This window comes from Phallusia mammillata, chromosome 1 (assembly GCF_965637545.1).
Source record: "Phallusia mammillata chromosome 1, kaPhaMamm4.hap1.1, whole genome shotgun sequence".
NCBI classification, from domain to species: domain Eukaryota; kingdom Metazoa; phylum Chordata; class Ascidiacea; order Phlebobranchia; family Ascidiidae; genus Phallusia; species Phallusia mammillata.
The window spans coordinates 35,951,067-35,969,390 of NC_137252.1; the positions used below are offsets into that span (position 1 = coordinate 35,951,067).

At 38.7% G+C, this 18,324-nt stretch overlaps 1 protein-coding gene across 3 annotated transcripts in view; it reads right to left on the reverse strand.

Moving 5' to 3' along the window:
• LOC145222841 (voltage-gated inwardly rectifying potassium channel KCNH2-like) overlaps positions 1–18,324 on the reverse strand; it is a 46,819-nt gene that overhangs the window by 23,132 nt on the left and 5,363 nt on the right. The window contains exons 4-25 of one of the 3 annotated variants that reach the window (XM_080089079.1): positions 17,699–17,812; positions 17,205–17,265; positions 16,911–17,038; positions 16,384–16,563; positions 16,181–16,294; positions 15,070–15,128; positions 14,891–15,001; positions 11,085–11,177; positions 10,940–11,020; positions 10,502–10,626; positions 10,222–10,357; positions 9,963–10,161; positions 9,213–9,431; positions 8,532–8,731; positions 8,086–8,211; positions 7,759–7,885; positions 6,900–7,093; positions 6,338–6,368; positions 5,976–6,149; positions 5,782–5,863; positions 5,647–5,718; positions 4,852–5,015 (exon numbers count right to left, since the gene is read on the reverse strand). In XM_080089079.1, the coding sequence (XP_079945205.1) occupies positions 4,916–5,015; positions 5,647–5,718; positions 5,782–5,863; positions 5,976–6,149; positions 6,338–6,368; positions 6,900–7,093; positions 7,759–7,885; positions 8,086–8,211; positions 8,532–8,731; positions 9,213–9,431; positions 9,963–10,161; positions 10,222–10,357; positions 10,502–10,626; positions 10,940–11,020; positions 11,085–11,177; positions 14,891–15,001; positions 15,070–15,128; positions 16,181–16,294; positions 16,384–16,563; positions 16,911–17,038; positions 17,205–17,265; positions 17,699–17,812 (2,726 nt within the window). In that variant the 3' untranslated portion in view covers positions 4,852–4,915. Of the gene's footprint in view, positions 1–4,851; positions 5,016–5,646; positions 5,719–5,781; positions 5,864–5,975; positions 6,150–6,337; positions 6,372–6,899; positions 7,094–7,758; positions 7,886–8,085; positions 8,212–8,531; positions 8,732–9,212; positions 9,432–9,962; positions 10,162–10,221; positions 10,358–10,501; positions 10,627–10,939; positions 11,021–11,084; positions 11,178–14,890; positions 15,002–15,069; positions 15,129–16,180; positions 16,295–16,383; positions 16,564–16,910; positions 17,039–17,204; positions 17,266–17,698; positions 17,813–18,324 lie in introns of those variants that run through there. The other 2 variants (XM_080089065.1, XM_080089071.1) reach the window with 2 other exon arrangements.

An 18,324-nucleotide genomic window follows, 5' to 3' on the forward strand; every position in this document is an offset into this window, starting at 1 on the left:
TGCAAATGAGGGAAGTGTTTTCCCAGTGTTTTTCTTTGTTTGGTTGGTTCGTTTTTTATATTTTAAATGAATAATTTGTTTTGTAACGTAACAAACTGGTCTACTTCCGTTGTTGTCAAGATTAATGATTGCTCAGTCAAAAATAATATAGAACTTGTTTTGTTTCAGGTCCCACTGCATCTTGCAATCCGCCATCAGATGCTGACAAAGGTAAAATCTACTAAAATATAATAGTCTTGTAAGCGTAACTGAACATAAGTTGGGTTAAGCAACAATAGCAAGGTAAAGCTGAGAATGAATTCAAAGGATTTGGGATTTTTTTAGGGGGGTCAGGTTTTTTTTTACTTTTCGAAAAAAGGTCGAGAAGCTTGAAAGTTTGGGTCATTGCTTTTTACTAGTTTGTTTAGAAAGAAAAATTTAAAAAGAGTCGCATCATATTCTTGCTGTCACTATTCGAAATAGTACACGTGTGTAGGGGCAATTTAAATTTGCTTGCAAAAACAATCATGTCACTTGGTCAAAAGGTGCATTTAGTAAATCGTTAATTGAGAATGAATATAGAAATTGACAAAATATAACAAGCCACCTTCTTAGTTTTGTTTTATTTATTTTGGAAGTTAGTGGCTTGTAATCAATCTACACTATATAAAAACTAAGTTAAAATTAGCATGAACATAAATTTTAACTTTAAAAGCACGTTTTTCTTTTTAGGAAATGCTCTTGAAGCAGCTATTGCAGGAAATGTTATGATGAATCCAATTGTTAATATTGCTGGTGGTAACATGAACAAATGTAAGTTTGTCATGGGTCTCCTTTCCTGGAGGGGACACATTGTTTTTGTCTCCACCTGTTTGCAATATAAGTATGTAAAACGTTTCAAATTTACGCCTGTGGTTGTTAGTTGTTTGAAAGTGACTCTCCCAAAATTTTACCCAATATGAGTCAATTGTTGACCCGGGTGAGTGTTTTAACACCAAGTCAAAATTGACTTAACTCTGCCAAGCCGGCCGAGTGGTTGGTGTTACCGCCTTGCGTTCACATCGTTGTGGATTTTAATTTTGTCCTCTACTTGTGTTTCTGAGCAAGAAACTTGAGTGGCAACTTTGGTTCCTGGTTGAACTGAATTAAAGTCACCAACAGCCTAAGTCGATAAATCCAAACCAAAAATATTTCTTCCGTTTTGTAACAAAAACAGGCAGCTCGGTGGACTCATTGCGAGCATAATATTTAGAGGTTGCATGTACGCTAAGAATAAAAATCAAACAAACAAAACAAACACCAGGTGTAACAACAAGATTCGTAATCTTCACCATTTTTTGACTTGTTTTATTTTTCCAATGACGGCATGATGATTATGTTGGCTTTGAACCAAACCATTGTGTTTAAAAATACACAAATCTGACTTTGAATACATAATCCACAAATTTACAATCCAATTTATTTTTGCGGTACCACACACTTGCTTTAAAAAACTTAGGTAACTCTGTGAAACTTTAGTAAATATATTTCAAATGCAATCCAGTGTATAATTTAGAAGAAACAAAAAAACTTCAAAAAAATAATTAAAAAAACAATTAGTAAACATGCTGAATTTGTGTGGGTTTGCACATTTAAGTGTTTTGTTTGTTTTGCAGAATTAATTCACATGCAATTAAATGTTTTACAAAAGTTGCTTTCCACGTGAGGGCAGCAAAGCACCGCATCCCCAAGCCAAATACCTCGCTAAAATGCGTCACCAAATTCAAACTCTACAACTATCAGGGAAGGAATAAGTTTGTTGAAACGCAAGTTTGGAGATGATGCAGCCAAATATGGAGTCTACGGTTCCTTGTTGAACAACCTTGGGGTGGTTTGCGGGAAACATCACGTGATAAGGAGGCCGCAATATATTACACAGAATTTTTTTTATTTCTTACGGTTTCACATTTATTTCTTACGGTTTTTTAAATATTAAATGAATGAGTTGTGTGTTTTCAATTTTCACGGTTATTTGGATTAAAAACAACAAGAATACTTAAGAAAATGGAGAGATTTGTTGTATGTTTAACCAGAAAAACCCCGAGCAAAGGTTATTGGGTGACAGAAGCTTTGATTTATTAGGTCTCGTTTGTTTTAGATGGGAATGTTAATTGTCCCATACAAACCACAACCGACTCAGCCAATCTGATCTTATGGCAGAGGCTTCCTTCCTAATTATTTAAAAAGCAGTGATTAAAAAAAAGCTTTATAAGCTTGTGGTACTCCAACTAAACTTTTGCTTTCAGTGCAATTTGGGAGTGAGAAATACCAAAATATCAAATCATTTGTTGGAAACTTTAACGTAGTGGTCTGGCTGGTTTGGGTGACAAACAAGATCAAATAAGGGTTCTGCTTTATCATACACTTTATTCCATCCCCTAAATTAACTCTTAGAGAAAAAAATATTTCGCAGCAAAAAATCACTCACAGTCACAAATAAGATGTACGTCGTTAATCACGTGGTCGCAGAGGCGATGACGCGTGTCGACGGCAAGATAATCCCAATTCGAGGTGTAAGGTGTGCGTTCTTACCAAGGTTAACCAGGAGTAGATCACGTGATTCGTCACGGTTCGTCGCCACCGTGGAAATATGTTGTCCAGTTTTTTTACCTCATAAAGTTTTTGACGTGGAAATTTAAAGAGATGTAAATGTTATGGTTAAAATTAAGGGACTACAATAGAGTAACCAAGATATTTGTTGCCAACAAGGAGTTTACCCACCATGCGCAAATCTCACTTTCTTGTGTACCACAGTCACATAACACTTTATAATACGGTGTAGCTGCAGCGCATTTAGCCAATAATGAATAAAATATGAATATTATTTAGGGAACATACTGTTTTTACTCTCAATGCGTCAAACTCACTCTTTTCCCGTCACATAACGTATGAAATAGGGTGCAACTGACGCGTTCAGTTAAAATCACTCTCAACATGTGTTTTACTTTTCCCTACAGGTGTAAAAGTTGCACAACTATTTCCGGATTATAGTAATTGTTTTATTTCTCGACAAAAGCGAAAAAAATGAACTTAACTATTCTCATTTGCCTGGCAAGAAACAAAATGGTTCAAATCAGTTTTATATCTTTCATTATGGTGCACTTTTGGGTAGAAAAGCGATATTACCGGACATAAATGATCTCTGTTATGTTTTATTGTGTATTTATTGAAATACATTCACATATTGTTTGCAGTTTTATCCATTGCACATCGACCAGTGCAAAGTATTTGAGCGTTTTTCACCAACACACAAACTCTGTCTTCGGTTTAATTCGAGTCTTGCAAATAAACCGGCACTTTCGTGACGTAACAATGCTTATGGAATCGCATTGATTGTTCGGCGTCGAAATTGTGAAAATCTCGCGTTTCATCAAAACAAGTGGAAGGTTTTATGTGCACGGGTAAAGTAAGCAATAAAAACAGGTGGTGATGTAGAGATAGGATTGTGGCAGTTTGAACAAGTTTGATCACTTTTGTGTGTGATAAATATTTTGTTTGCATCAAATATTAATCAACAGCAGTTTGTGTCTAGTTATGTGTTGGAATGTTTACTCTGTGGCTATATGCAGTGCAGTGGAATTTGAAAGTTGATGCAACATGGAATATATTGTGTAGACCAACTGCTGCGGCATCTACATATTGATTTAGTTTACATGGTTTGCGAAACGCTGACGAATCCACTTCACTCGCCCAAGGTAAGACTGATTTCAGATCAATCAAACAAATTAAGCTTTTAACAAACTTTGAAAGCGTCATTTCACTGCCTTTGAATCTGGGGCGAGTGGAACATGCATTTACAGACCTATTTAAGGCGTCATATCGAATCTGTTGGAGACCAGTCTTTATGGGTATGACATCTTCGATAGGCCTGGTGTGTTATGATTTGTACATGAGTGTGCTGTGATCGATGATCTACATAAAAGCTGCAGGGCGTATTCGAGTTTGTGAGATTTTCAGTAGCCACTCTAGTTTAGAGGACGTCAGTCGACCTTGTTTTTTTCATGGCAAGAGGCATTTGCTCCTGGTAAGCCAATTTGCTTGTATATATTCGAGTGTATAAATTAAATTGGTCATTTTGCTTTATGGCTGATCCCAGTTCGTTTTCGGTCCCAAATAAGAGAGAAATGTTTGCTACTGATTTGAGTGTTTATATTCGGGTATTGGCAACACAAGTAAACCGTTACATTGCTTGGTTTCAGTTTATTATTGTGCAATAGTCTTATAAAATCCATCCCAGAAGTGAAAATCTGTCTCCTTCCTGAAATGTATTGAGATCAGGTGACACAATCCACTATTACTTTCACAAATCCCTCGAAGTCCTTAAATAAGAACCTGCGGTGCAGTCTGCAACTTCGAATACGGTTCTGGTTTATGCATAAATGCATGCATGAGAACTTACTTTTCAACTTCCACTGCTCTTTAGGGTCACCTAACGGATGTTAATAATAAAATTGACTCCAATAATTTCTGCCTCGTTGCTGGTTTGGAAACTTATTTTTCAAATCTGTTTTGCTAATTTGGCCTTTGTCGGTATTTATTATGCTATGTCACAATATGTTATGCGAAATTTAATGAAGTATATTTTCCACCTTAAATATGTTTTGTGAAACGTATTAAAGCATAATTTCCAGTTTAAATGTGGTTCAAAAAAACTACTCGCCTATTTTTGATGATTTTTTAATTTTCCTAGTGTTGTAAACTTGCATTAGGTCAATTTTATGATTAGATTTTTTTTGCTGTAACGGAGTAAGAACCCCGACGCTTTGGATTTTTTTGTACTTTTATGATAACGCTCGCAATATTCGCGTTGCCATGCCAACCCCTCGCAACAAATTCTCGCGGAAAACTTTCTTGTACATTTGAACAACAACAAAACGGTAAAAAGCTTCGACAAACATCACGTGGTCTGGTCACGTGATTGGGGGATTTCCCTGTGACGTAGCAGCCTGAGAATTTCGGCCATTCCTTGTTCCAGGGTGTCAAGTCTTTCCTCGATACTGAAATATGAAAAGGTTGAAACTAGTATTTAAGTTAAATACGGACGGTTTAAAACAATTGTGGTATTGTTCATAGTACGCCAGGCCTATTGTTTATAAATGAGTATGTCGTGATCGCTGGTCTGCATAAACGCTGCAGGGGTGATCCCAGTACGTGTTTATGTTCATCTTAACTGATACTGGTCAATCTGGCGATCCCCTACTACGAAGCTGACATGTGCAGCATACGAGGCAGGCAACGGTGCTTGTGATTCGACATTCGACGGGCTTACCACTGAGCCTGTGTAGCTCAGTTGGCAGAGCGCGAGTCCTGGAAAGACTTCTGTCGTGGGTTCGAATCTCACCGCAGACTAGATTTTTCTAGCCTACGCCTTGCCATATGGTGGTGAATGCTTGGTGGCCGGCTGATTCGGTATGGCGCCTTCAATGGGCCTGGCGTACAATGATTTATAAATGAGTATGTCGTGATCGCTGGTCTGCATAAACGCTGCAGGGCTGAACCCAGTACGTGTTTATGTTCACCTTAGCTTATTGTGGCAATGGTGTAACAAAACACAAAGTCCGATGTAAGTTTCAGTTATGTTAGTTTAAGTTGGCGATGTTGTTTGTGTTTATTGTTTGCTTATCTCACCTTTTTTGTTCATTTTCCTTTTTTGGTGAGGAACAGTTCGTCACTGTGACGGTAGGTGGCGCAACAGGGTATCTGCACATGGAAATCGTATGTTTAATTAACGACAAATTACTTGTCTGAGCAAATTATTTTCACCTCGGTTCGGAGTTGAGGGAGTTTTGTTTCGACATGGGGGATTTCCCTACTCGCGACTTTTTGAGTGATTTTCTATCTCCAGCTGAAAAATGAAAATACGAAATTGTTTCAAATATTGACGAAAATGACGCAACTTGGAATATTGAGTTAACATTGGCAAAGATCATGAAGTAACGGGTTCGAACCCCACCCACCGCATTTCGCTCCTCTCTCGTTTGTCGCATCCATCCACCAGGGGCGCTGTTCCTGGAAAACCGCGTCATCATCTTCTTCATTGTCAGCCGGAACCGACACTATCCGGTAGATGGCGTCGTCCTCCACCTCGTGACGTAACGAATGGTGGCTCTCGCTACCCGGAAGTGACGTTTCTGTGACAATGGTTTAGGATTAAGATATTTTGAAACAAAAATTTAGAATACGAAAATAACAATTTCATGACATAAATGGTTTTAAAGTTTTAGTTTTATGCAATGCAATAAAAGCAAAATACAATTTGAAGTTTCAAAACTTGTTATTTTAGGTGATTTCTTTCAACTTTCAACAAACTGTCACTTACCATCCGCTCCATGCGTTGATTCATCTGAATCCTGCTGAAATAAAATATTGAAGGGTGAGTTTGTTGAACGATTCTTGTTTCGAGAAGGAAATGGCAAAGCCAATGTGCCGACGCTCCATAGAATATCAGACGTTTGTCTATTGGTAATTCAGACCAAATAGGTGTACTATAAACCGTAAAGGGGCAAATAACCGCACATTAATATGTTCAAAATTTCCACTGTGTGGTGGGAAGCTAGCTTTCTCCACTTTTACCCATTTGATGTATTGTACACAGTCTTTGGTAACAATAATGCAAGAGTAATTCAGACCAAATAGGTGCTTTGCAAACCCTAAAGGTGCAAAAAAACACTTATTCATACGTTTACAACTTCCATTGTGAGGTGGAAAGCTAGATCAACATTCCAAGTTCAGAAACAAAACGTTCCTCCCAAGTGGGTGTTTTCAAACATTTCAACTCATAGTTTGACCCAAAGTAAATTAAAACACGAAAACCAATCATGACTGTTCCCTACTCAATGCGGCAGGTTATCACCACAAATTAACTTCTATTCCCTACTTACCGCTCGTAGGTTGTAGGTGATCTCGAGATTCTTCCAGAATTGCTCTCGGAATTCCGGATAACAATCCATCACTTCGAGGAGATCGCTTCTTCCGACCTTATGAAGGTCACAGTAGGTCAGAGCACGAACCGTCGCGTTAGACTTTCCCATCCGTCGGTCGAAGCTCATGTACTCGCCGAAAATGTCGCCTTTCCCTGCGAAGAAACAGGTATCACAAGTTGGAAAATAAAATTCCATGTCCTGTGTATTTCAAATTTGAAACAAGTTGGACAGTAACAAAGCAACTGAAAAAATATTTGTTTGTTTTTCCTATTTAATTTACAGACAGTCCAGCGACTTTTAAAGCATTAGTTCACATAAAAAATTTGTAGTCCTTTGTATTTTAAATTTGAAACAAGTTGATAAAACATTCTCACAGTTAAATTATTTGTGATTTAATGTTTTTCTGTTTCTTTTGCAGACAGCCCAGCAACTTTCGGGCCATTATAACACGTGCAGTTTATGGAAATCCAACCCAACTGCCAGCAGCACTGACGGGAAATTATAGGTCGAAACAGTGTGCATTGGCAGCAACTTACTAATCGGTATTTGTTTATCGAATCATAATTATGAAAAATTTGCTTGGAGGATTTACAAATGAAAATCTGCTACAGAATTTCAACACCATATTTGGGTGAGTCAAGTTTCTTACCACAAACCTTGGTAGGTAGCAAAAATATATTTTTCACAATTCTTTTGCTCTACTTTTTACGATTACAGCCATTTTTCCTATGTCTGTCGTACCCCAAAACAAGGGAAAGACAAAGAGGCCCCTAAAGAAAAACCAAACAGTCGTCTTTATTGACACATAAAAACTTACCTAAAACGGCAATGACGACGTCATTCTGTAAGATTTCTATAGAACCTCGTGTAATAAAAAACAGAGCCGGTAGAAGATCACCAGTGTGAACCAACGTGTCACCAGGTGGCGCATGTGTTGTCTTAAACTGAAAAAAGTTTGGCATAACAGTTAAATATAGCAATATATTGTTTGTTTCAAATGGGTTGTGTGGAAAACAACACATGTATTGTTTGTATGTGTTTTACTTTTACAACGTCTAATTGCTGACTTACTCCTACAGAAATCTAATTAAATGCCGGCTCAACGTCACACAAAATAATAAATCAATATTAAATGCTGACTCACCCTCATAGATAGCATTCTGAGACAACCATGACTTGCAAGATGCAGAGCAGGACAACTCCGAAGTAAATGACGATTGAGATGCAAACAAATGTCAGCTTGTAAACATTCGGGAAAACCTTTGAGAACCTGAGAAGTGGAAATGGAATTGGAAATGTTAACCCTTCATTTTGTGGGACGTTTTATACGGAACCAACAAATATAACAGGTAGGGTGATGTGTGCAATTCTACCAGGGTATTTTAACCAAACATTTTGTAACCACACAGGAGTTTTTTAGAGTAGCTTTTTACAATTTTTTTTTGTGGTACCATTAGGACCATATGTTTTGTTTGGCTTTTTTTTACTTTTGACTTAAACAATTACAAAGCTGATTTTAAAACGAACAAGTTTCGAAGAGATTTCAAATCTTGCACAAAACGAAGCGAATCATTATGTTTCCATTGTTACCATGTTCATGTCGATCCCGTTTGTGTAAGACCAGGCGTGTTGAAAATATTCTTCCAATCTTTGTTTCAGAGGATTCGGTATCTGGTGGAACCGGATAAACTCCTTGATCCGTAACATCTGTGTGTGGAACCGGGCTGTTCCGCTGTACAAGCGCTGAATAATCGCGCTCACGTTTCCGAAGATCGAAGCGTACATGAGAGCTGCGAAGAAATGTAAGAGTTTGGTCAATACCTTCGTTTAAGTAATTAAAAACCTAGGTGATCTAATCGCGTACAGAGCTGTAGGTAGGGCCGAGATTTTCGGGCCGGGTTCAGTCATAGGTTTCTTGGGGGAAAAACGGGACTAATTGGGCCTGACTTTACACTCTGTGTCTGTATTTTTTTACATAAATTGAACCAGCTAAGTAGCCAGTTGCTGGACCTAACCTAATGTCAAACAGCCCTAAAATGCCTTGTTCAAGACCAATTATCTATTGTGTTGACTGTCTTGGTCTTTTCTGAAGATTAAATGTATACGCCTGTCAATCAAACTTTCGGGTCTAAACCGGCTTCTCAAAAACGATTCGGATTCGGGCAGGGTTTCGGGCTTGTTCTTTCGGGTTTAGGCTCCGTTTCAGGCCCGTTTACAAGTATGTAACATGATGTGTGGCCGTCCCATCAGCGCGATAATAAACATACTTACATCCGATGAGCATAACGCATATGGAGAAAATCTTCTCATTGTTTGTGTTTGGCGAAACGTTTCCGAATCCAACACTTGTGAGACTGCTGAAAGTGAAGTATAGGGCAGTGATGTATTTGTCTGAAGTTGACGGACCTCCAGTGCTTGATACGAGGATCCCGTTCACATAGGTGTTGTTGTACGGAGTGTGGAGTTGATCACCCAGTGTATCAAGCCAACCTGGTCGTGGATATAATAATACTCGTGTTACAATGGGTTGAATTACGTAATACATGATGACGTCAGAAAAAGTCGTGGGTTGGCAATATGATATTCTTTGTGTTGATCTATTGCGTTTTTCAGGAACTGATGATGCCATTATTAGGCGAAATATATATTCCTACTTTTTAATTTACTGACTGATTCTGTTAGCAATTGAGACAGTTCTCTCAAATTTCGAGTACATGATAACTTGATTCACAGTGACGTATCACACAATGCCGTCATCCACATTGACAACAGACAATTTACTTTTCTGGCATAAAATATGGCATGTAACATGTCACGGGTCGTATAAATGCAAAGATTTGTTCAAAAACGTTTGTTTCGTTTCATATGACTATTTATTTTTTCAGTTTTCCTTATTTCGGCGTCCATGTCGATGTCAACCCTGCCTATGACCCAATACACACTGATTTCTTTACCACGTTGACGCAACAGACCATTACCTGTTATGACACAATATACACTGAAGTCATCACCACAACTCACCTATGCTGTTATCAAGCATCGGTCTCTCCATGTTGCCGATCGCGTACCAGATGCAAGCCAACCAATGAGCGATGAGAACGAACGAACACATCAATAGAAACAATACTGCAGCGCCGAACTCGCTGTAGCGATCAAGTTTGCGCGCCACACGAACCAAGCGCAGAAGTCGCGCGGTTTTTAGAAGACCGATCAAAGTTGTCTGAAGTTGCAAAAGTATTGATTAGTTTGTACCTAAAATGATTGACGGGTTATAACTCACCTCCTGTTGACTCTGGCCCGCCACCAAGAGGTCAAATGGCACTGCAGCGACGAGATCAATCAGGAACCATCCTTTGAAATAATGGATGACGATCTTCGTGGGGTTTGACACAACTTCGTCATTCTTGTTCACATATCTGCAAAGATTTAATAAAAGTCAATTCCGTCAATGTACGATGGACGGTGCGTTCGTCTTTTGTGGTACTTTAAATTTCGTGTATAAATCTAATATTAACGATTTTAATATGCTAACAGGTTCAATTGATTGACGTCATACTTACGTTGTTCTAAAGTTGATTATGATGTCAACGACAAAGAAAATATCGACGAGAAGTTCAACAACTGTCAGAGGTTCTTCGAAGTTGTAGCCTTGTGTTTGCGTCACCTCCTTTGTTTCGTGACGTAACTGCATTCGAAAACATTTGAAATGGCGATCTACAGCAGTGGTTCTCAAACTGTGGTACGCCGTAACTTTTCAGGTGGTACGCGAGTAGCTTTCTGTGATACCTAATTTAAGTCCGATCTAAAATTGCAACTGGACTGACCCAACTGATCAGCCTTGGTTTATGGCAAAACTCTTGGACAGTCTTTTGAAGTTACTAAATGCGCTAGTCAGGGCGAGAAAATGGGTCTATTTATTGGTCTTTCCATTCAAACAGGGTTTAAGTGGTACGCAGCAATAGAGAAAGTTGTCAGGTGGTACGACGTTTCAAACTTACCTTCAATATGAACGCCGCCGTAAACGGTGTGAAAATAGCGGTGTATATCACAAGTATCAAAATCAACCAATCCCAGACCGCCTGCAAATCACGTGATAATTTAGAACAATGACTAGTTGTGACGTAACTGTTGTGAGATCGTTACCTTGAAGAGGCTGTAATGTAGAATCGTCCACTTGTGCATGTGCGGAGTTTGTAGTTTATATTCGGGAAGGACGTCGGCGCCCAGGGAAAGTACCTGCGGGGAAATAACCGATTCATTCAAGGTTTTTGTTTAAAACGAGTTGGGGAAATCACCTGCGCCGCGACTAGGGATTTACGTTTTTCGCGTTTGTCGTCGAGCTGAGTCATGCTTGCTGAGTCATGAAACGAGTAACGACTCGCATTTGTGGATGACTCGGCAAATACTAGGTTTTCTTGAGGAAGACTTTGGGATCTGCCTTTCATGGTTGCCATGAGATGTTTTGGTTGCGGCGGCATTATAAGTTCATCCGCAAAATTAGATCAACTACAATTTCTATTTTCTGTCAATGGGGGATTAAAGCTGCGGCAATTTACAATAAGTGTACAAGTCCTGACCAATTGTAGCTCCGCGCATAATCAGGCAAAACACTGCATCAAAATATTCGCAAAATTTTGTCATTAAACCTGTCAATCAACTTGATATGGCTTTGTTGCAACAGCATAAGACACTAAAATTCGATGATTTGTTCAAATGTCGCATTTTTATCTTCTATTATAAGTTTATACGAAAAATAAGATCAATTACAAAACTTTTTACTTTCTGCCAGTATGGGATTTAAGCTTTGGTAATTAATAACAAATTTAAGTCCTGGCTAGTTATTGAAACTCACAAACTTAACCTACGCGCACAATTTTGTCCTTAAATTTGTCAATCATCTTGATAAGGTTTTGTCGCTGCTGCAGAGAATACCAGAAGGCGAGGTTACGTTTAAAACGTCGAAGCGCATTGTTATCTATTAACTTTATCTTTCAACTTTTGGCGGTAAACATTTCGGCCCTTACAATCACACAAACGGTTTCGCGAACCAATTTTTGGAACATGGGAACTAAAATCTAAACTTTTTAACCAAGTTCCGACGTGACAGGATAATCTGATCTTGCGAACGTAATGACCCGTCTGTTACAGTTGCGTAGGCAGCCAAAACTTTGGGAGGGGCCAAATGATTTGATGTCTAATACAACTTCATTCTGACGCTCGGCGTGCTTTTACCAAACACGTGACTTGCCAAACTGTGGTTCGACGGAGCCAAACGCTTTATTGATTTATTCCATGTCTGCATGAGTAAATAACGCATGGATTTCGCCTTACAACTTGGTGACAAAAGTCATTTTTGGTAATAAATGGCCATGGCCCTTTTGGCCCCTTCCTGGCTACGCCACTGGTCTGTTATACTACTTTTCACCAAGCTGCGTTTCCTAATCGACATCTGATCCATAGAAACTCCTTGTGAAACATTTAAATCTGATTTTATCGACATCCAAAAACAATTTTGCTCAAATCTCTTTGAAATTAAGAAATTCATTTCATTCTGAAATTATTCTCTTTAAAAACTAAAGTTTGCTGAAGATTACCACAAACCGCCGCATGCCTCACACTTTGCAGCCAACTTGCCAAAACATCAACACTCCCCTGCATGCAATCATGGTTATAATACTTGTGACTGAACTGAACCAAACACAAACCAAGCGACTTTACAACCGACGTGTCGACAACAACCAGTGCCCCCCCACATGTTAAAACAAAGGTCAAACCAAGGTCAAGGCGAGGTCATAAAGTCATTTCAGTCACGTTCGAGAAAAGGCATCAGTTTTACGTACTTGACGATGTAAGCATAAGAAGTATATGAACTAGTTACGCGCTGTCTTATAGACTTCGTAATTATTACATTAAAGACACACAAAGAGTCAAGTAAATGTAAATAACTTTCGAAATAAACAACCGTTTCTTGCCCCGCGCTTCAATGCACGCAACCTTATCAACAACACACCGAAGACAGCTCTCTAAGGTTTATTACACATTCTGCATTGAGTTGCATGGCAAGAAAAAATCTATCAACACCTCATATAATTTCACACTGGTTGATTACGCCTGCTATTTCCATTTATCATTAGACACGCTCCAGTACGTGTGAGCAGCGTGTTGAGACGAGAATTCGATTTTTGCTCGGCGAGCGGTTTAATTATTTATTTGCGTTATAGCTAGGTGTTTAAATCAAAGGGCAGTGGCATAATGGCGCATATTTTTTTACAATTTTTTGGGGGATTTTGCTGAGATTGGGTTCGCATCTATTCTAACAACGTGAAAAAAAACATCAAAAATCGCAAGTAATAACAACCTTCAATAATCCCCACTAACATGGTACTTGTACGGCATAAACCAAAAGTTTAGTTGGATGAAAGTTAGAAACTACAGTTTTAGTTTCAAATCTCGTAACAGTTACTGAACCTGCTGCACCAAGCCATTTACAAACACTAAAGCAAGCGAAATAGAGCTTTAAAACATTTGCAATTGACAATCGTAACGAAACCAGACTTTCTGAAAAACACCTTTAACGCCTGAAAAACTAAAAACTAACTTCTGCTATAGCAAGTTATTATCAGGCCTTACTTACTAGACAAGAGAACATGGTTGGCGATTTAAAGGCCTATTTCTTTAAAAAAGTTCATGTTATGTACTTTATGTATGCATGTTATGTACACAACGCACGGTTTTAAATATTCTAAACAAATGGATACAAGTCAGTATTTGAGTGTTAAACATTTTTACTGTTGTGCACACCTAAGCTGCATCCCTTCTGTGGGTGTTATTTAACCTGACGATGACAATGGAAACTGTCGTAACGTTGTGACGTTTTCTGAATGCCCGATGTAGTCTATATACACCAGTACTTTGGCAGTAATGTTTATGATTAAATTCATTTTCTTACAAAAAAGCACTAAAAACTCTCAAACTCAATAAGCAACTGCGCTACACAAGTTACTCGCCTCGTTGTAATGTAATTTGCAGGTCGACATCTGTATCAGTTGCGACATGCCAGCACCTTTCCAACTCCGCCTCACCAATGCATTATTCATCGCTAACTTGTACCCGCTCTACCGCGTCTACTAATTATCACGTAATAAAAGAAGAGCGAACATCGATTTGTTCTCGTGTGTGACGTCATAACGGATGTTGGCCCCGATTTGTTCCAGAATTAATTTCCGCAAATAGGATTGAAGGACCGAATCAGTAGGAAGCTACTTTTAGATGTCGTTGCTCCAGTTTGGATTTTAAAATTGGAGCTTTCGTTTTTTTCAGTGCACATTGGTCAACACAAGGCGGGGTTCGAACCCGAAGCCTGTGTGAATCAAAATTTTGCGAGTGGTTTGCAAAATCCCGTTGTTAATACAGCGCCAATCATTAACAGAAGGAAACGTTTGGGTCAATTGAACAGACAACTGATGAATTGGTTGAACAACCAACAAATCTTGACAAAGTTTACACGCGTTATTGCGCTATTGCATAATCTTTTTTTAAAAACCTAACGTCACACCGTTATATTTTTGTTTAAAGCAAAACAAACATGATTCCTAAACTTTTAGTTTAGTTTCATTAAATCCTTGCCATTCCATATTGTTCAAAAAAGTTGTCAAAATAAAAAAAAGTTGCCGCAGAGCCTGTGTAGCTCAGTTGTTAGAGCGAGATTCCCGGAAAGACTCCTGTCGTGGGTTCGAATCCCACCGCATGCTAGATTTTTCCAGCTGGTGCCTCCGACATGGGAATGCTTGGGAGACCGGCTGATTCGGTATAGCGCCTTCAATGGGCCTGGCGTACTGTGATTTATATATGAGTATGCCGTGATCGCTGGTCTGCATCGACGCTTCAGGGCTGATCCCAGTTATGCACTTATGTTCATCTTTACCGAAATCAATAATAAGTTGTTTTACCTGAGTGACTTTTTCCGCAACCGGTTTTTCTTTCATCGTCACCGAACTGTGGTTCACTTTTCCGCGGTCGTTTAATTCCAATAGTGACGTATAATGGCCTTTTTCGTTTTGCTGTGTGACGTAACAAATCATTGTGTTAGTTATCAGTGACGTCACAATAGCACAATGTTTTAGATTACCTGATATCGAACGAGATCCGACTCTGAGTTGGAGTTTGCGAAGGAAAATGATTTGGAACCTAAAGCCAAAACAGTGGTTTTATTAGAATAGACCAGTGGTGGCCAAACTACGGCCCCCAGTCCTGTTTCATCCGGCCCGCCAAACACCTTGCCTGATTTTTTTCCAAGCACCATATTTACCACTGTGAACAAGCAGTGCAACAGCGCTGGCTGCTACTAGCAGTAGCTTGTGGCAAGCGTTGTTATTTTTAGAATAAATGCCCTTGCAGCGTTATTTTTAGAACAGTCTGCCAACCATGACGTAAGTAGCTAACATAGCCTGTATGTGCTCTTTTTCGCATCCCTTTGGCCTACTAGCCTACTTTGTAAGAAATGGGGAAATTAATTGTTCCAGCTTTGACTTTCAGTGTTTTGCTGAGTATGTAAGAAACAATACGCACATTGGATAAATTTACGTAAATCTCATTTAATCAGGCCCTCCAGTGGCAAGATAGTTGCAAATTTGGCCCTCTGGTAAAAATGTTTGGCCACCCCTGGAATAGACGATGATTAAGATTGTTAACAAAATAATCGCAAGAAAGTTGGTACTTTGGAATATCGGCTCCATATTAACCGTTGTGTCCCGCGCAACAGTGTTACGTGAACATTTTCCAACTGTGCCACAAAATATGTTGTGTTGAAGTTGAACCTTTATCTTGTATTTTTAGGGGAAGCTTGATGACGAAATGCTGATGTGAAAACGTTACAAATCGTTTTTATCTACTTTATTATGAAAATCAGTTTCGCGAATCAAATTGAAGTTTCAAATTATTCTTTGGAACACTATGTAAGGATCTGTTCATAAGTTTAATGGTGAAAATAAGATATCACCGATGATGGCATGAGCATTTGCCAAAACGTTTAGAAATAAAGCGTGTCGCTTTTTACGTCTATTTGGGCCGTTATTTTCACCATTAAATTATTTTTATTTTTCTGTAAAGTGTAGTAAACAAATACGTAGTTTGTTAGTTTGCCACAAAATAGGTCAGAAATTTTGCTATAAACACTTAACAATTCCCAGCAACATCAGCAGCGGTTTCCTTTTGCTTAACTTTAGCACCGCCATACTTACAATGATTCGGATCAAGGTAGTTTGCTGATTTGAGATCCATCATTGACGCCACCTGGCGGATGCTGTTTGACGCTGACCGTGTCCGCGAGGGGGAGACAGGGAGCTCGCTAAATTCTGGTAAAAAGATAAACAATTTTGATTTTAAGGCAAATTTCTTGTTGAACAGTTTCAATTTTGGGGGAAGATGTGAAAGTTATTCTTACCCTGATTCAACATGTCTGTCATAATGTTGTTATTGTGGATGAGCGCTTGGTTAGAGCACATCAGGGCCGGTTGAATCGGAACCGTGAGGAGGGTCGAGGAGGGCGAAACACCCCCCTGGTCGGAATTCGGTCTTGTCGAGTTTATTTCACTTTTCACGCTGTTTGACAAAATCGTTGAATCTGTGACAAGAAAAAAAAACTGTTGCAGGTCGAGTGGAAGGAACAGATTGTACCAAATACACACTGTACCAAACCCTAACTGTACCAAGCCCAGTGGTGGGATTTAGACGGTTCGTCTATAGAACCGTCTCACGAAATTTTATGAGATCAGCGAACCGGTTGGCATTACTGGTTACTGTCAATGGATTTTTTTTTTTTTTGTAACAGAAACGGCTGAAAAATGTGACTTTTGCGATAGAACCGGCTGACAAAAAATTTGAACCCCACCACTGGTTATAAGTCGATGTCATTGCTAACAACAAAATCGGATTGTATCATACACAGATTGTACCAAACACAAACTGTACCGAGCGGGATTGTTGTTCCCGATGTTCTTCGGTCGCCTGATGGCGCTGCAGGTAAGTTTGAACTCGACGTTGGTTTTCCCAATTCCAACCGTTCCGCACCAGCAACTGATCGTTGTGACGTACTTAATCTGAGTGTGACGTCACAATCTTTTTAGTTACGTCACAGTGAGTTATGTAGTTGAAATAGAAGGAATACGAAACTCATTGGTTTTGTCACAGCAGTGCGCAGCAAAACTTTTTTAAAACTGTTTCAAACTTCTTTTTGCTTAATGCATTTACCCTACCGGCCCTTACCTACGCAACGTTGACAAGGCCGGTAGCGCCGGTTCGATGAAAGGAGAAAGTCGTGATCGTTCTGAAACGAATAATTTTACTTTTAAAAGTTACATTCTAAAATCGTTTACACTGCAAATAAAAACGACAAATAACAAATTTCATGGGGCTGCGGTTGGTGTTGTGTCTGTTATCGGATTCAGGGGTTTTAAGTTTTGCTAACTTTGTATTAAAATGCTAACATCCTAAACCAAGCATATATTTTGCTTATACTATAACGGCATAGAAAATCCTAAATATGAAGGTTTTGTTGAAACATGTGTTTCCAAATCTATTTGTTTTTCCGCCAATTACAGGTTTCATCGGACGTTTAAACATAAAACATGTGATGGGAAAATATGATAATGTCACATTGTGAAATCCGACCAATAGCAACCCTTGTAAATTTGTGATGTTGATCTGCACCAAACCACAATCAATTCGAATACATGTGTCTTGCTTTAAGTTTTACTCACTTTGTTTCTGGATTGCTTTTTCGTTTCCGCTTCCGTCCGCCAAAATCACCAAGACAACTTGCACGTGTTCATTTCTAATCGGGGTCACCAATACGTTGCAAATAAACGGGGTTCCTAAAAAATAAAACTTAAAAAACGACGTTGCTCTCTTGGAACAAAATAAACGAGGCGCAAATGAACAGAGGAAACAGGAATTAAACATTTAAACAGGAATTAAACATTTAAACAGGAATTAAATAATCGAAACAACATCGATTTACTAATCTGGGATTCCCAAACTACATCAGAAGCTAGAAAACGTTTTTCTCCTTGTTAGCTAACTTCATTTGATTGTCGCTTGTTTCAACAAAGGTCTTTTCTGAATTGGAACACTATACACGGACTTGAAAAGTAATTCAATCATAAACATAACTGCCAGAAAACTTGTGTATAGAATACATTATGTAGACGTTTCAACATTCTCAACTTATGGTTTTGATTTAAATACTTTTTTAAATGCCGTACACTTTTAAATATAATTCCTAATGCATCTCCCGTTCAACTAAGTTACATCTCCGATATAAATCCACAAAGCTTCTGTTTTAAACAGCATGCCCAAAATATTATTGGAAAAATTGCAAAACAGG